At 50.5% G+C, this 12,902-nt stretch overlaps 3 protein-coding genes across 3 annotated transcripts; all 3 read left to right on the top strand.

Moving 5' to 3' along the window:
• Positions 1 to 1,054: 1,054 nt before the first annotated feature.
• Positions 1,055 to 4,196, top strand: EI90DRAFT_3124609 (uncharacterized protein; the record flags this gene model as incomplete). Its single annotated transcript, XM_039063738.1, has 7 exons — positions 1,055 to 1,360; positions 1,428 to 1,494; positions 1,545 to 1,867; positions 1,949 to 2,179; positions 2,232 to 2,312; positions 2,365 to 2,547; positions 2,601 to 4,196. The coding sequence occupies 7 exons, from the start codon at positions 1,055 to 1,057 to the stop codon at positions 4,194 to 4,196; spliced, it is 2,787 nt and encodes a 928-aa protein (XP_038915342.1).
• Positions 4,197 to 5,492: 1,296 nt separating this feature from the next.
• On the top strand, positions 5,493 to 5,865 carry EI90DRAFT_2922619 (uncharacterized protein; the record flags this gene model as incomplete). Its single annotated transcript, XM_039054800.1, has 2 exons — positions 5,493 to 5,592; positions 5,648 to 5,865. Coding segments are annotated over 2 exons (318 nt in total), but the record flags the coding sequence as incomplete, so codon positions are not given.
• A 1,900-nt stretch (positions 5,866 to 7,765) lies between these two features.
• Positions 7,766 to 8,795, top strand: EI90DRAFT_2922845 (peptidase S8/S53 domain-containing protein; the record flags this gene model as incomplete). The annotated part of the gene is made up of 2 exons (XM_039054804.1): positions 7,766 to 8,056; positions 8,130 to 8,795. Coding segments are annotated over 2 exons (957 nt in total), but the record flags the coding sequence as incomplete, so codon positions are not given.
• Positions 8,796 to 12,902: the final 4,107 nt, after the last annotated feature.

Below are 12,902 nucleotides of genomic sequence, written 5' to 3' on the forward strand. Positions count from 1 at the left end.
GATCCGTGAAGCTCGGGGTTGCGGAGCTTACGGAGGTTACGGAGGTGGGGTTGAAAGTCCGAGGGATATTGGCAATGGTGTTTACATAGTATGAGGTCACCAATGCAATGGACTAAGACCGAGGTGGAGTCAAAGTCCGAGGTAGGGACTATGACGGAGGCTCGGAGTAAGGTACGAGCAGTGTCCGAGTGCGAAGTACGGAACAACGGTGGAAGGTCGTAACTTGGCGGAAGGGTGGCGGAGGAGTAGCAGAGGGAGGAGAGAGGGGAAAGGTAAGGGAGAAGGAGTGGCGGAAAGAAGAGTAGTCAGGTCCGAAGGTGAGTATCGGAGCAGACGGGGGAAGCATAGGAGGATGACGGGAGGGTGGAGGTGTTGTGAAGGGGGAGCGGAGTAGTAGGAGGGTGGCGAGAGGGGCAGTGTTCGGTCCGAGATGAGTATCGGAGCGGACGGAGATAGGGTCGGGGAGGTAAGGCGGAGGTGTGTTGCCAGGACCGAGGGTGAGTATCGGAACGGCAGCGGTAGGTTATGACTCCGGAGGTGAAGAGGGTGGAGGTCCGGAAGTCAGGTCGGGGTCGGGTATGCACGGATATGACAACAACAGCAACAACAACAACCTCCCGAAGAAGAGCTTCCTTCCCATGCAGCCGCTGATGAAGGTAAGCGTCCTCTCTTTCTATGGAGACCTAAGCCAAGAAGTTCCCTCAGAGTCCTCGACCCCCCTACTCCCCATCGTTGTCCCCCAAGAGGTAGATGGCGATAAGTTATCAAGGCTATACGATCCAAAGGCCACCGACAAGCTTCAAACCCTACTCAGGGATCAAAAGCAACCTTTCGGTCCCCTGCACAGTACCGGGTCTACTGTGAGATCATGAAGAGGCAGCGTCATTGCCTATACGTTGCTGGCTGTGGCGCTGGTAAGACGTTACCGTTCATGCTTGCTGCCATGTCTTGGGGGATCACCAAGCAATCGATCTTGGTGTTGCCCTACCAGATCCTCCACCCGGAAATGCACAGGCGCTTGAGCAAATCCAACATATCCAATTGCAAATGGACGATGGAAACTCCATCTCCTGGGGAGCAAGTGGTCACTGTGGCCATCGAGTCCTTCAGCAACAACGTATTCATCAATTGGCTTGCAGGAGTGGCGAACAATGGAAGGCTGGGATGCATCATGTTCGATGAGGCACATGGGATCGTAGAAGATCAACTGTTCCGTCCAGCCTACCTCGATGCCGTCCGGAAGCTCATGCAGCTGCAGAATGCCCCCATCCTTTTTACGTCGGGCACGATGTCGCGGGGTTTCACCTGGAAGTTTTGGAAGGCTGCTGACCTCCTGTATCGTCCAGACCAGTCTGCAGTGGTGATCCGCATGAGGACCCAACGGCCAGCATGAACTTGCACATCCTGATGAGGAAGTGTCCTCACAGGAATTCCCGATAGAGGCAGTGTATGCGCATCCCCGCGCATTTTGGAAGGTGAAGCTCTATGGGCAATGTGAGAAGATCCTCCTTTCCGTCTCATCATGTCGTTGATTTCATCATCAGCTCTTCGAAAGAACCATGAAGTCATGTTCCGTGTTTGGCTGGCCAAAGATAACAAGATGGAGGACAAGGTGCCAAACAAGTGGCACTACATGTTTTCAGTCATGCATGGGGTGATCAAGTCGAAGGATCCGGCACCGGCTACGATGGAACTGGGTTCAGCCTGGAGGGCGGTGGAGGAGAAGGAGATGTTGCCGTTGCAGGATGTATGGAGATCGAGTGAGCTGGCAGAGGCCATCGAGGACCTCCTCACGATCCCATGCTGGAGGGAATGCGAAAAAGTGCCATCTAGCATGGAAAGGTGGACTCATTGTGGGATGCATCAGGTGAGCGACATGCAGTTTCGTCGTCTTTTTGTCTGACACGGAAAGCTCTATGCACAGCTGATAAGAACTCACATTGCGCAGCTGAGTGCCCTGGTGCAACCACGGGGGGTAACGTCAGTGACTGCGTTGGACCTTGCCCTTTCGTGGTCCATCAACTTCCAGCACCCTCCTAGGTGGACCGCTGTGTTGGACAACAAACCGAATGCAATATACAGCCAAGGGGCGATCTCAGAGGCGAAGAGGGTTCCAGATGGATTCAGGAATGCCCTTCAGGACCGCAAGTCGAACACTTGGGGATTCCTCCCTGATGACGTGAGCTTTTTTTTTTTTTCCCCTTCCTTTCTTTTCTTGACGTCTCTCCAAGTTCCTACATCCAGCCTATCTCCAGGCGAACAACTCGCGAGTTAACTTGGAGATGTCCAAGATACGAAGGACCTTCATTCTCGTAAGTCTTTCTGTCCTTGTTTGGTGTTGTTCATTGAAGCCCTACATATCAGTTGGTCTACATCGTCTTTGGGGAGAAGCAGGCCAAGAAGATGATGAGTCGGATGAAAGGGCATGGTGGAAGAAGGAAGCAAGAGGATGTGGATGCATTCCATTTCACTCAAGATAACGAGGAGCTCTTTTGGGACACTGCGCTCCCAAAACTATGCGTGGCTAAGGGTCATAACACCGATGGCGTAAGAGTACTCTTGCTGTCTTTTTTTTTTTTTTTTCTCATGATGCCGTTCAGTTACTGGAAGAGATCCTCCTATCTCACCTGATCCGTCAAGGCACTGTGGATGCCACGTTCAAGAAACAGGATGTGGACGAGATGAGTGACAACTTGGACAGGTTCGATGTCGCTCGGATCACGGACATGGTCAGGAGAAATGAAGGGTGGTGGGCCTTGCTGAGACGGTTCGCTGGATGGAAAGATAAGGCCTATCATTTCATCTCTGGGGTAGTCATCGAAGCGGCTTCCCCAGACTGCTTCCAGGAACTTCGACAGGTGTCAGAGGCAGTCGTGGAGCAGCTGGATGGTGCGGTGGACAAGTACTACGACAGTATCTACCACCTTGGACAGCTGAGTTCGCACCATGATGAGGTGGAAAAGTCTAGGGAGATGGTGCAACGCAAGCGGGTCGAGCTGGATCGGGAGGAGAGGGAGCTGGATGAGGCAGAGGAGTTCAACCACCAGCTTCACAGTATAGTGGAGGACGTGCTTCAAGAGGACTCTACAGCTATGAATCGGGCAAAGGCCAGGTACGACGAGCTTCCCCCAATCCCACCCCCCAACAACATCGGGGACACACAGGGTTATGCATTGGAGCGGATGATGGCATCTCCTTTGCCGCCTGTTATGGCATCGTCATTGGATACTACATCTTCCCCCCCTTCCCATAATTCTGGCCATGATGATTCTCTCCCTTCCTTGGTGCCCCACAGTGACGTCGACCTATTCCTGGATGACCTTCAGTTCCAAATGCGAATAATGTTTGAAAAGGATTTGCCCGACTATGATTGCTGGAACAAGGCCCACCGAATGAAGGATTTCCTGTTCCGGATGGTGCAGGAACCCTTGATATCTAGTGCAATCATGGATGGCAAAGTCACTGCCGAGGACATGACGAGCTTGGCCAGCATCCCCCCACCAGCACAACCCACATCGTCATCATCATCACCACAAACAACCCCTGAACAATCCTCAAGGAAGAGAAGACGGTCATCGTCCGCTTGTCCAACCTCGAAGAAACTCAGAAGGGCCTCTGACCAAATCGATGACAGGGCAGTCGTGCTGAGACCCGATCGCTGGCGTCAAGTGGCAAGTCGAGCATGGGTGGGAACCCCTCCTTTGACCATAGGCCCACTGCACCGTGATCACCAGACTCAAGGTACTGCTCCAGTGGGAACACAGCAGGATGACTGCGACGAGGATGCGACAGAGGATCCATCCTCAGATGAGCCAGATGCTGCTGGATCCATGCTGGAGGAATTACCTGATGCTGCTCTTCCTCCCTTGGATGCATGCCAGGAGGATACAAGTATGTTAGACGATCTGTACTCTCAATGCCCGCTGAAAGAGCTGCTCTCTGATGGGTGGGAGTGGGATGCTGATTCGATGCCAGAAGACCTGTGGATGGGACAGGATGGACCAAGTGGGGGTGTGACGGTAGTAGAATCACAGGGTGTCGGATATGAACAGCAAACATCGCAACGCACTCAAGTGCCTGGTACTAGCAGCAACCACACTTCCCAGTCGGACCATCTGCTGGGGACCCCTGGTAATGTGATGCTGAATCGTTACATAGGATATCAATATTGGAGCCAGGAATGGCAGAATGAATAGTTGTGTATTTATTCCTTTGTTGTCAGGGCCTGAGCGTGGAATGCTATTGAAAAAAAAAACCGCGTTGCTGTCTAATGCAATGGTGTGTGACAGCGTCCCACCAAGGAAGACACACCTTCCCAAGTGCCAGTTGGGTATCTGTCAGGAATGCGTATCCAGAGTGTCCGTAAGGGTTGCATGAAATCACCTGGGCTCGTAAGGTCGGAGGGGTGGGAAGTTAGCTTCAGCAACTCAGGTGGAGTGCTGTGCTCGTTCTCACACTGGTGCCCCAATTTCGGATGGGAGCCTTATGACAAGAGGTAGAGATGAGGGGGGAATGCTAGTCGATATATGAACTGAGGTGCATCCAGTGTAACCTACACGAGTTATAAGTACAACTAACTAAATAGGACCAGAGTGGGCGGATCAAGAGACAATATGAAGAATAAACAAATGGTTAATATTAGCAATCAGGATCAACGCTTTTGATCTTGTCTTAACAGCCGCTTAAACCCACCCCAAACTCACTCCCGACATCTTCTGGATTAGGCCCAGTTTAGTTCCTGAGTTTAGCAATCTAGCCAACCGTGAAACCGCCTAATGAACGGCTTGTGTGCATGCCGGATGAGATGCAACAGAATAGCGTGGCAACAGTCCTGGCCAATGCCAGAACCTCTTGAAATTGAAGACGGGAAGCCAGTAATTAACAGGCAGGAGACCAGGGATGGAGGGTAACACGAAAAACAAGGACAATGAGGAACAGGAGGAACAAGAGCAGAGGTTACAAAGAACAAGGAAACAACCGAAGATAATGAAACCTAGAAAAAACCTGAATAAGCAATCGGGATCCCACCTGCCGAGAGTAACCGAAGGTCACAACACCTCCCCCTCAGCGAGACCGAAAAAGCTTACCGGAAGCAAGGAAGAGTAATAAAACTTGGACGAAAACACAGCTTGCAGGCCAAAGGAATGAGACTAAGGAAGAAAAGCCAAGGACTAGGTGAAAGTGGGCCAGAGCCCTGTAGTATAGGTGGACGAAGAACATGCACAGAATTCGTCCGGAGAAATCGATCCAGGAATGCAGCGGCAATAAACCTGAATCGGCATGACTGCAACCTCGGAAGGCACAGTATGTGTAAGGCCGACAGCGGGTACGGTGCATAAGATGTAGCATCACTGGGGAATGTGCCAAGCGAATTCAGACCGACCACACACAAGTCTATCTCGTACCTCCATTAAATAACAACAAAAAAAACCTCCGGAGGTGCCATAGAGACTCTTTGGGACCGACTATCTAAGCAGGAGGAGAGTGGTCGGCCCTATGAAAGCAAGGAGGATTGGGAACTTTGTTATTGGTTGAGCATGGAGGGTGTTTCACAAGGAGGGATTAATCGCTTCCGAAAGCTTAAATGGGTGCGTGAGCCTAACATTCCAGATAAATGATCGCTACCAGCTGTGGGATTAGGTGACAGACCATCTGCATCCACCAAGTTGGAAGGATGCAGCTTCAATGTACGATCGGGCGAAGACAATGCCAGGCCCACCTTCATGGAGGTCCGATACGATAATCCTCAAAGAAGCGCCCAATGAGCCACAAACACTCTACTGGCGTGATCCGGTGGAATGTGTGCACTTCCTATTCCAGAATCCAGACTTTGATGGGGGTATTGCCTATGTGCCCTCATTATAATTTGAGACTAAATTGACAAGCAAGTTATTGAGAAAAATGCAAAATACTTTTTTGGACACGAGTCTTTGTGATATCAGTGACCCGGGAATTTCGATGACTTCGATGACTGTCAGTGAAATTTAGTGGCCCAAGCACTATCGCATCCAAAAAAGTATTTTGCATTTTTCTCAATAACTTGCTTGTCAATTTAGTCTCAAATTATATATTCTGGAAGCTATTTGAAGGGGCTATCCAACTACGCAAAGTGTGTTGACACCGTGGGAAACAGTCTGGACACCCCTCCGGACAATGACCAGCACTGTGCACAGACATGAGGTGGACAGCCACACTAACCCAAAAGACTCGCGTCCAAAAAAGTATTTTGCGTTTTTCTCGATGATTTATTGGTCAATTCAGTCTCAAAATATATATTCTGGAAGCTATTCAAAGGGGCTATCCATCTGCGTAAAGTGTGTTGGGGACGTGGGAAACAGTGTTGACACCCCTTCAGACAGTGGCCAGCATTGTGCACAGACATTGAGTTGGACAGCCACACTAACCCAAAGACTCGCGTCCAAAAAAGTATTTTGTGTTTTTCTCGATAATTTATTGGTCAATTCAGTCTCAAAATACATATTCTGGAAGCTATTCAAAGGGGCTATCTATCTGTGTAATGTGTGTTTGGGCCGTGGGAAACAGTGCTGACACCCCTTCAGACAGTGACCAGCATTGTGCACAGACATTAATTAAGTTGGACAGCCACCATCAAAAGACTCGTGTCCAAAAAAGTATTTTGCGTTTTTCTCAATAATTTATTGGTCAATTCAGTCTCAAAATATATATTCTGGAAGCTATTCAAAGGGGCTATTCAACTATGTAAAGTGTGTTCAGACCGTGGGAAACAGTGTTGACATCCCTCTAGACAGTGGTCAGCATGTGCACAGACCATGGGATGGACGAGTATGGCATTCCGGGACAATTTGCAACCATTGAATCAAACTGAATTAGGACATCTGAGGACGTTTGCAACAAATGAATGAAACTGAATGGCCAGGATGTCCTAGGACGTTTATAGTGAAAAAGGCCTTTTAGGCCCCATGCAAACGTCCTGAGGTCCCCCCTATAAAGGCCCACATAGTGGTTGTCCAAGGTGATCCAAGAAGGTTGGTTGACCAGCAACCCCCACATACCATTTTATATTCATTGGGTCACGAGTAGTAGGTGTCCCTGACTGGTATGGTTCGGATCCTGGCTGATTAGCCTGATCAATCTGCGGATCAATCCGATCTGGTAGGAGCCCTAGTTTTGAGTTCACAGTTTGCAGTGCGATTGTGGATTGAAAAATATAACAACAACTGCGGGAGGATTCAGGTGAGGTCTCAGCCAATGGCAACGTTGATGGTGACCAGGCTTGCAAGGCGAAAAGAGTGGCATGTTCGGCCATTTCAGGCGGCGTTCGCCGGTTATTCCCGGGACCAACCCGGCTTGCCACCGGGTCGCGCGTTGCGCGGACCAAGGCAAAAACCGGGTTTCACATTGTGCTGATACACTATATATATGGCTCTTCGGACGTCCTCTCAGTCTTCCTTGTGCTCTCACAATGAAGTTCTCAACCATGGTCATTCCCATTGCTGAATTCGTTTCCACTATCACAATGGCCCTTGCTGCTCCTGTTCGTACCAAGCCGAAGGGTCCAGTAAAGCCCGACTCGTACATTGTGTATGTCTAACACACGGCATAGCATAATACTGGCTGACTCATTGCTTAGCGTGCTGAAATCTGGTGAAGATATGGAACATCATATCGAAGGTATCACTCGGATATCCGCCCGGAGCCCTGGGTCGAAATTTTCAATCAATCACCGGTATAAAAGTAAGTTGATATTAGGGAATTTCGCCTCGTAGATAGGCCAACTATCGTAGGGCTGAATGGCTACTCTGCACATGCAACTGGAGCATCCCTTTCTCGAATTTTCGGTTGCCCCGAAGTTGAATATGTCGAAGCTGACGGCATAGTTTCCATTTACGATGGCCTTCATGACGCGAATGGGGGGCGTTCGACAGAGTTCAATGATGTCTCAGCCGAAATAAGGAATGACCCAGGTGAACCCGGAGGACCCGGCTCTGAGCGGCCAGTGGAAATTGGGGTCATGTCTACCGGTGTCATTCAATCCCACTCCGCCTTTATGAACGAGCAGGGGACAGGGACCCGTGTGATTGAAGGTTTTGTGCGTATCTCATTATGCACTGTCATACATGCTCACCCATATCTGCCCGCGAGCGCAGGCCGTCAATGGCGGTAATCCCTGGGTTGATACCAACGGTTATGGCACGAAGGTGGCCGGGAGGGCAGCGGGGAAATTGTATGGCCCGGCACCCGAGGCGACCATTGTTCCGATCAAGGTTTTCTCCGATTTAGGCAAGGCACTGACGAGCGACATAATCTTAGCCCTCGAATGGGCTGCCCAACGAGTTCTATCCACTCAACCCCGACCCCATTTCGTCTTAATAATAACCGCCATCTCCCCGCTCGATTACACTTTTAATTACGCCGTCAATGTTGCCGGCGACGAGGGTTTGCACATTATAGTCCCTGCAGGGGACCACCACGAGGACACATCGGGTGTCAGTCCTGCTTCCGCTTTTCGCTCTATCGCTGTTGGCGGTATTGATTGTAGGAATCAGATTGCAGCGTTCTCCAACTATGGAAGTGCGGTTCAGCTTTTTGCCTCAGCCATCAATGCTCCCGTTCCCACGATCAACCACGCGTGGGGGTTTATGAGTGGCACTGTGATGTCAGCTGCATGGGTTGCGGGTGTGGCAGGCAATTGGTTAAGGCACCAGCAAACACTGGTGACGCCTCGTGAGCTAAGGGAAACTTTAACGCGCTACGCCACCAGAGACATCCGGGATCCAACTGGAAAAATGAAGTGGAGGGTACTAGCCTGGTAGTAGTGTTGACTTCTAATCCTATTGAAATAGAACAGTGCTGCATGACCTGCTTCACAATCTTTCCCCTGTGCTTTGCCCGCTTCTTGTACTCGGTCATTTGTGTTTCTATTTTCCTGTTACTCTTTAGCAGGTGCGGATGCACACGGTGAACCTACAAAATGTGAGGGACCGCCGGCGATTGAGTTCAAGTGGTTAAGAGACTCACAAAGTCTTAAGATAATCAGAAGTCGCTGAACCAGAGTCGAACTCGATATTACACTAGAGGGTGTAAAATACAAGATCTCTGTCTTTTCTATCTATCTTTTGCGTCACTGCTCACTCAAAACTCGACCGATTTTGGCGATTCAACATGCATTGGAAAGCGTCCGAGTAGCGCTTCATGATTGTTTGGATGGCGCAGCAATATAAGATTTTTTTCTTGCTGATTTGCACATGAATGGTGGAATAGTATCGTGATTTGAGTGCAACGTTGTGCATGCATGTCCTTTATTTAGAGCTTTCTGAACATCACAACATTAATATTAGATTATGGAGGCAATGGACATGACATAAGCACTGGGGATGAGTCTGAAGTACAGCCACCAAAATGCGCGACAAATTGGTAAATCATCTGAGTTCGGATTCTCACAACTGTACAGTTCCGCCTCTCTTCTTACTCCCATCTACATGTCCACATGGTCACAACAAGAGGAATGCAACAGGCAGTGGATGCGCCACCACTGAGTGAATCTGATCCCACTGCCACTCACACAGTAGTGACTGTGGCTAAGCCCATGGTAAATCAGAAACAACGTGGTAGGCATCGAATAGTGGCTTCAGAAATGCCACCGCCTGAGATCATCAACCCCCTTCCTGTGGGCCTGGCAGTTGAGGAACCAGAGGAACCAAGTAACGGAATAACCGCTTGCTCTAGTAGTAAAGCTCAGTCTCACTATATGCGCGAGAACTATTATATTACCTAGTAGTAAAGCTATAAGGTAATATACAATGAGTTATAAGATATAAGAAAGAAAGAAAGATAACTAACCTCAGTCTCACTATATGCGCGAGAACTGAGGAAAAGGGAAACTAATTCAAAAGATTGAATATAGTTTGTGGACTTCGCGGATAAGTCCGAAATAACCAAAATAAGTAAGAAGAAAAGGTGTTGTGACCAAGTAGTCACGCTACCGCGGGAATGTGGCTGTCCGGGCGAGTTCCTCGCTCGGATGTAGGAATGTGGCTGTACGGAAACTCGTCCGGCCTCCCATAGCACACGGTTCCTCCAACACCAAGTGAGCCCCAGGTTGTTTCCTCAGTTCCCGCCCTTGTTTCCCCCATTCTTGCCCCCATTTCTCCTATTCTCGCCTCTGCCACTGACCCTCCCATCGTGAGGAAGACCAGAAAGTCGCACACTAAAGCCAAGGCAATTGAGGCTGACCAAACAGAGCAGATCGGCATTCCAGAGTACACGATTGCGGTCACAAATGCATGAATAATTCAAGAAATGCCCAAGGCACCCAATGGTCCTGTCACTTTGGGTGCAGTTACCCCAAAAGAAGTTATAAATGTCAAGCACGAGAACAAAAAGCTGCAAGTTGCAGCAAAAGTTTCCGCAGTCATTCCTGACTCTGACTATGCAATGATGAGCGAACTTGAAGCTCTGTCTAGTGATGAATCTGAGATCACTGGTGCACTGGGTGCATGTCAGGGACACATCCGGGGTCGAGGGGGCCCGGGTGTAATGCCTGGCACTGAGGCTGTCATGGGGTGTGGAGTGGGCATGCATACTGACAGGCCCGGTCCGGGACGATGGTCCCTGGCCACTCAGACTGAAGTGGGAACTGTGAGAAGAAGGTTACTTCTTCGGTTCCCACCCCAGGTACCTTTATGTGCATGTGGCTTGGGTCACATGAGGTTTGCCATGTCACCCCGCATACAGCTGCAGTCATCTGGGTGTCCCTGTGGGGGATCCCGAGGGCATGTGCTGCATGTGTGCATGCTGGGTTGCTGTCAGGAACGTGCCAGAAGCGTATCCGGGTGACCTGCGAGGTGCACGAAGTCGTCCAGGCTCGTAAGGTCGGAGGGGCGGGACTTTTAGCTTCAGCGACTCGGGTGGAGCGCTGCGCTTCGTTCTTACGTTGGTGTCCCAATTTCAGACAGAAGCCTTACGATGAGGATAAGAGTTTAGAGGGGGAATCCAAGTCGATATACGAACTAAGGTACATCCGGTGTAACCTACACGTGTTATAAACACAAGTAACTAAATAGGACCGGCCCAGAAAGAGTGGTGGATCAAGCGTGATATTAATGAATGAAGAAAGAAACAAATAATTAATATCGGCAAACTTGGTCAACAAAAGGAAAGCAAGAAACAAAAGGAGGAACAATAGTCCGCAAGCGACAAAAGAGAAAAGGCCATCCGGCCGTCTAGCAAGCCGTCCGGCTGGGGGCAGACAATAATGAAGCGGGCAACCTAGGTTGGAAGGTACGCACGCGGGGGAGGAAGTGCGGATGAGGGTGACGGGTGGACAGATGGATGGACGGATGATGATGATAGCAGGCGGGATGGGCCAAGTGACACTAGGACGCGTTGATGGAAGTGACGGATATGTTGGGCCGTGTGTCAGGGCACACACCCTGACTAGCCCGGACCCGGACCCGCATCCGGACCCGCACCTGGACCCGCATGTGCGCCTCCGCCCTGCACGCTCTGTGCGCCGCATGCTCCGGGCCCGGTTCCCACCCTTCATGTGACTTCCGGGTATCCCCGGAAGTTTTCGCCATATTGGGGCCACTGTGGGAAAGTGAGAAGTTAACCTTCTTCTCACTTTCTTACCCACAGTAGGCAAGTGTATCTACTTGCCCCTTTGTTTATACCACTTTCTTACCCACAGTAGTTATGCCCTGAGATGGGCTGTGTTTACAGGCTAGACTGTGGACTGTAGAGAGGGGTCATGGGGACCCGGGGTCCGTCCCCTGACACCATGACAGTTGCACTGCGAGGCCGTCCGGGTCATCCAGGGCTGGGTGTGTTGTGCGTGCATCGCAGGCAGGTCAATAATACATAGATATTGTCAGGGCTCGGTCCTCGATCGGGGACAGCCCAGCCTCAGGCCTAGGTGTGTGCAATGTTCCAGGTGGCTGGGTGCTAGACCCTGTCCTCAGCTCCTCAAACTCACTGAAGGGACTAAGCGGGGATTGAGTTGTCATGTATTACAGAGGGTAACTACAACTTGCCTAAGCAGGGATTGAGTTGAGAAGAAGGGTAAGTTTCCCTATTCCCTGCTTGGCTGCTATAAAAGGGATACTGTACAGTTCATAACGTGACTCTGGGTAGAAGCCGAGCATGTTCCCGCAACTCGGAAAAGGTGTCACATGGGTTAAGGTGAGTTGCTCGCCTTGACCCATGTGATTTTTCCCATGGGCTCACATGCAGGCTGTAGTTGTGAGAGATATGTAGGGATGGGGAGGTCAGGGAAGTGGGGAAGTCAGGGAGGGTGGTTCTGGGGTGTGGTTGGGTGCCCTGACAGCGGGGTCAGGGGCCAATCCCTGACAGATATGGGGAAAGGTTGCCCGTGTAGATAAAGATAGAAGAAAGAACAAAGGAACAAAAGAACAAAAGGACAGAAAGAAGAACAAGAGATGAGGAACCGTGATGAAGGGTGAGGAGTAGAGGTGAGCAGGATACCGGGTGAGGGCAGGTGGAGCCAGGTTGGGTGGGTGTGCCCTGACATCACCCCCTCCTTAAGCTGCTTCGCCTCAAAGTGGCCAGGGGGTTTGTTCTCTCCCTTCCTGGGGCATGGGGGTGTGTTTGGTGGAACTCTTCGATCCAGTCAGGGGCATGGATTAGTTGGTCTTGGGGGAGCCATTCATTCTCTGAGTTCAGCCAACCCACAAACTTTACTAAATACCAGAGCTTCCGGCGTAACCACTTAGAGTCCAGTATTTTCTCTACTTCATATTCCTCCTCTCCATCTACGAGTTCTGGGCCCGGGCAGGGGTCAGGGGGTTGCTCTGCAATCTCGTCCAGGTGGTAGGGTCTTACGTTCATCACGGATACAACTGGGTGTATTCCCTTTTGCTGTGTGGTGAGCTGGAGCTTGACAGCAGCCAGGGAGATGACTT

Source organism: Cantharellus anzutake, assembly GCF_015039405.1.
Source record: "Cantharellus anzutake strain C23 chromosome Unknown EI90scaffold_28, whole genome shotgun sequence".
Classification (NCBI taxonomy): Eukaryota; Fungi; Basidiomycota; class Agaricomycetes; order Cantharellales; family Hydnaceae; genus Cantharellus; species Cantharellus anzutake.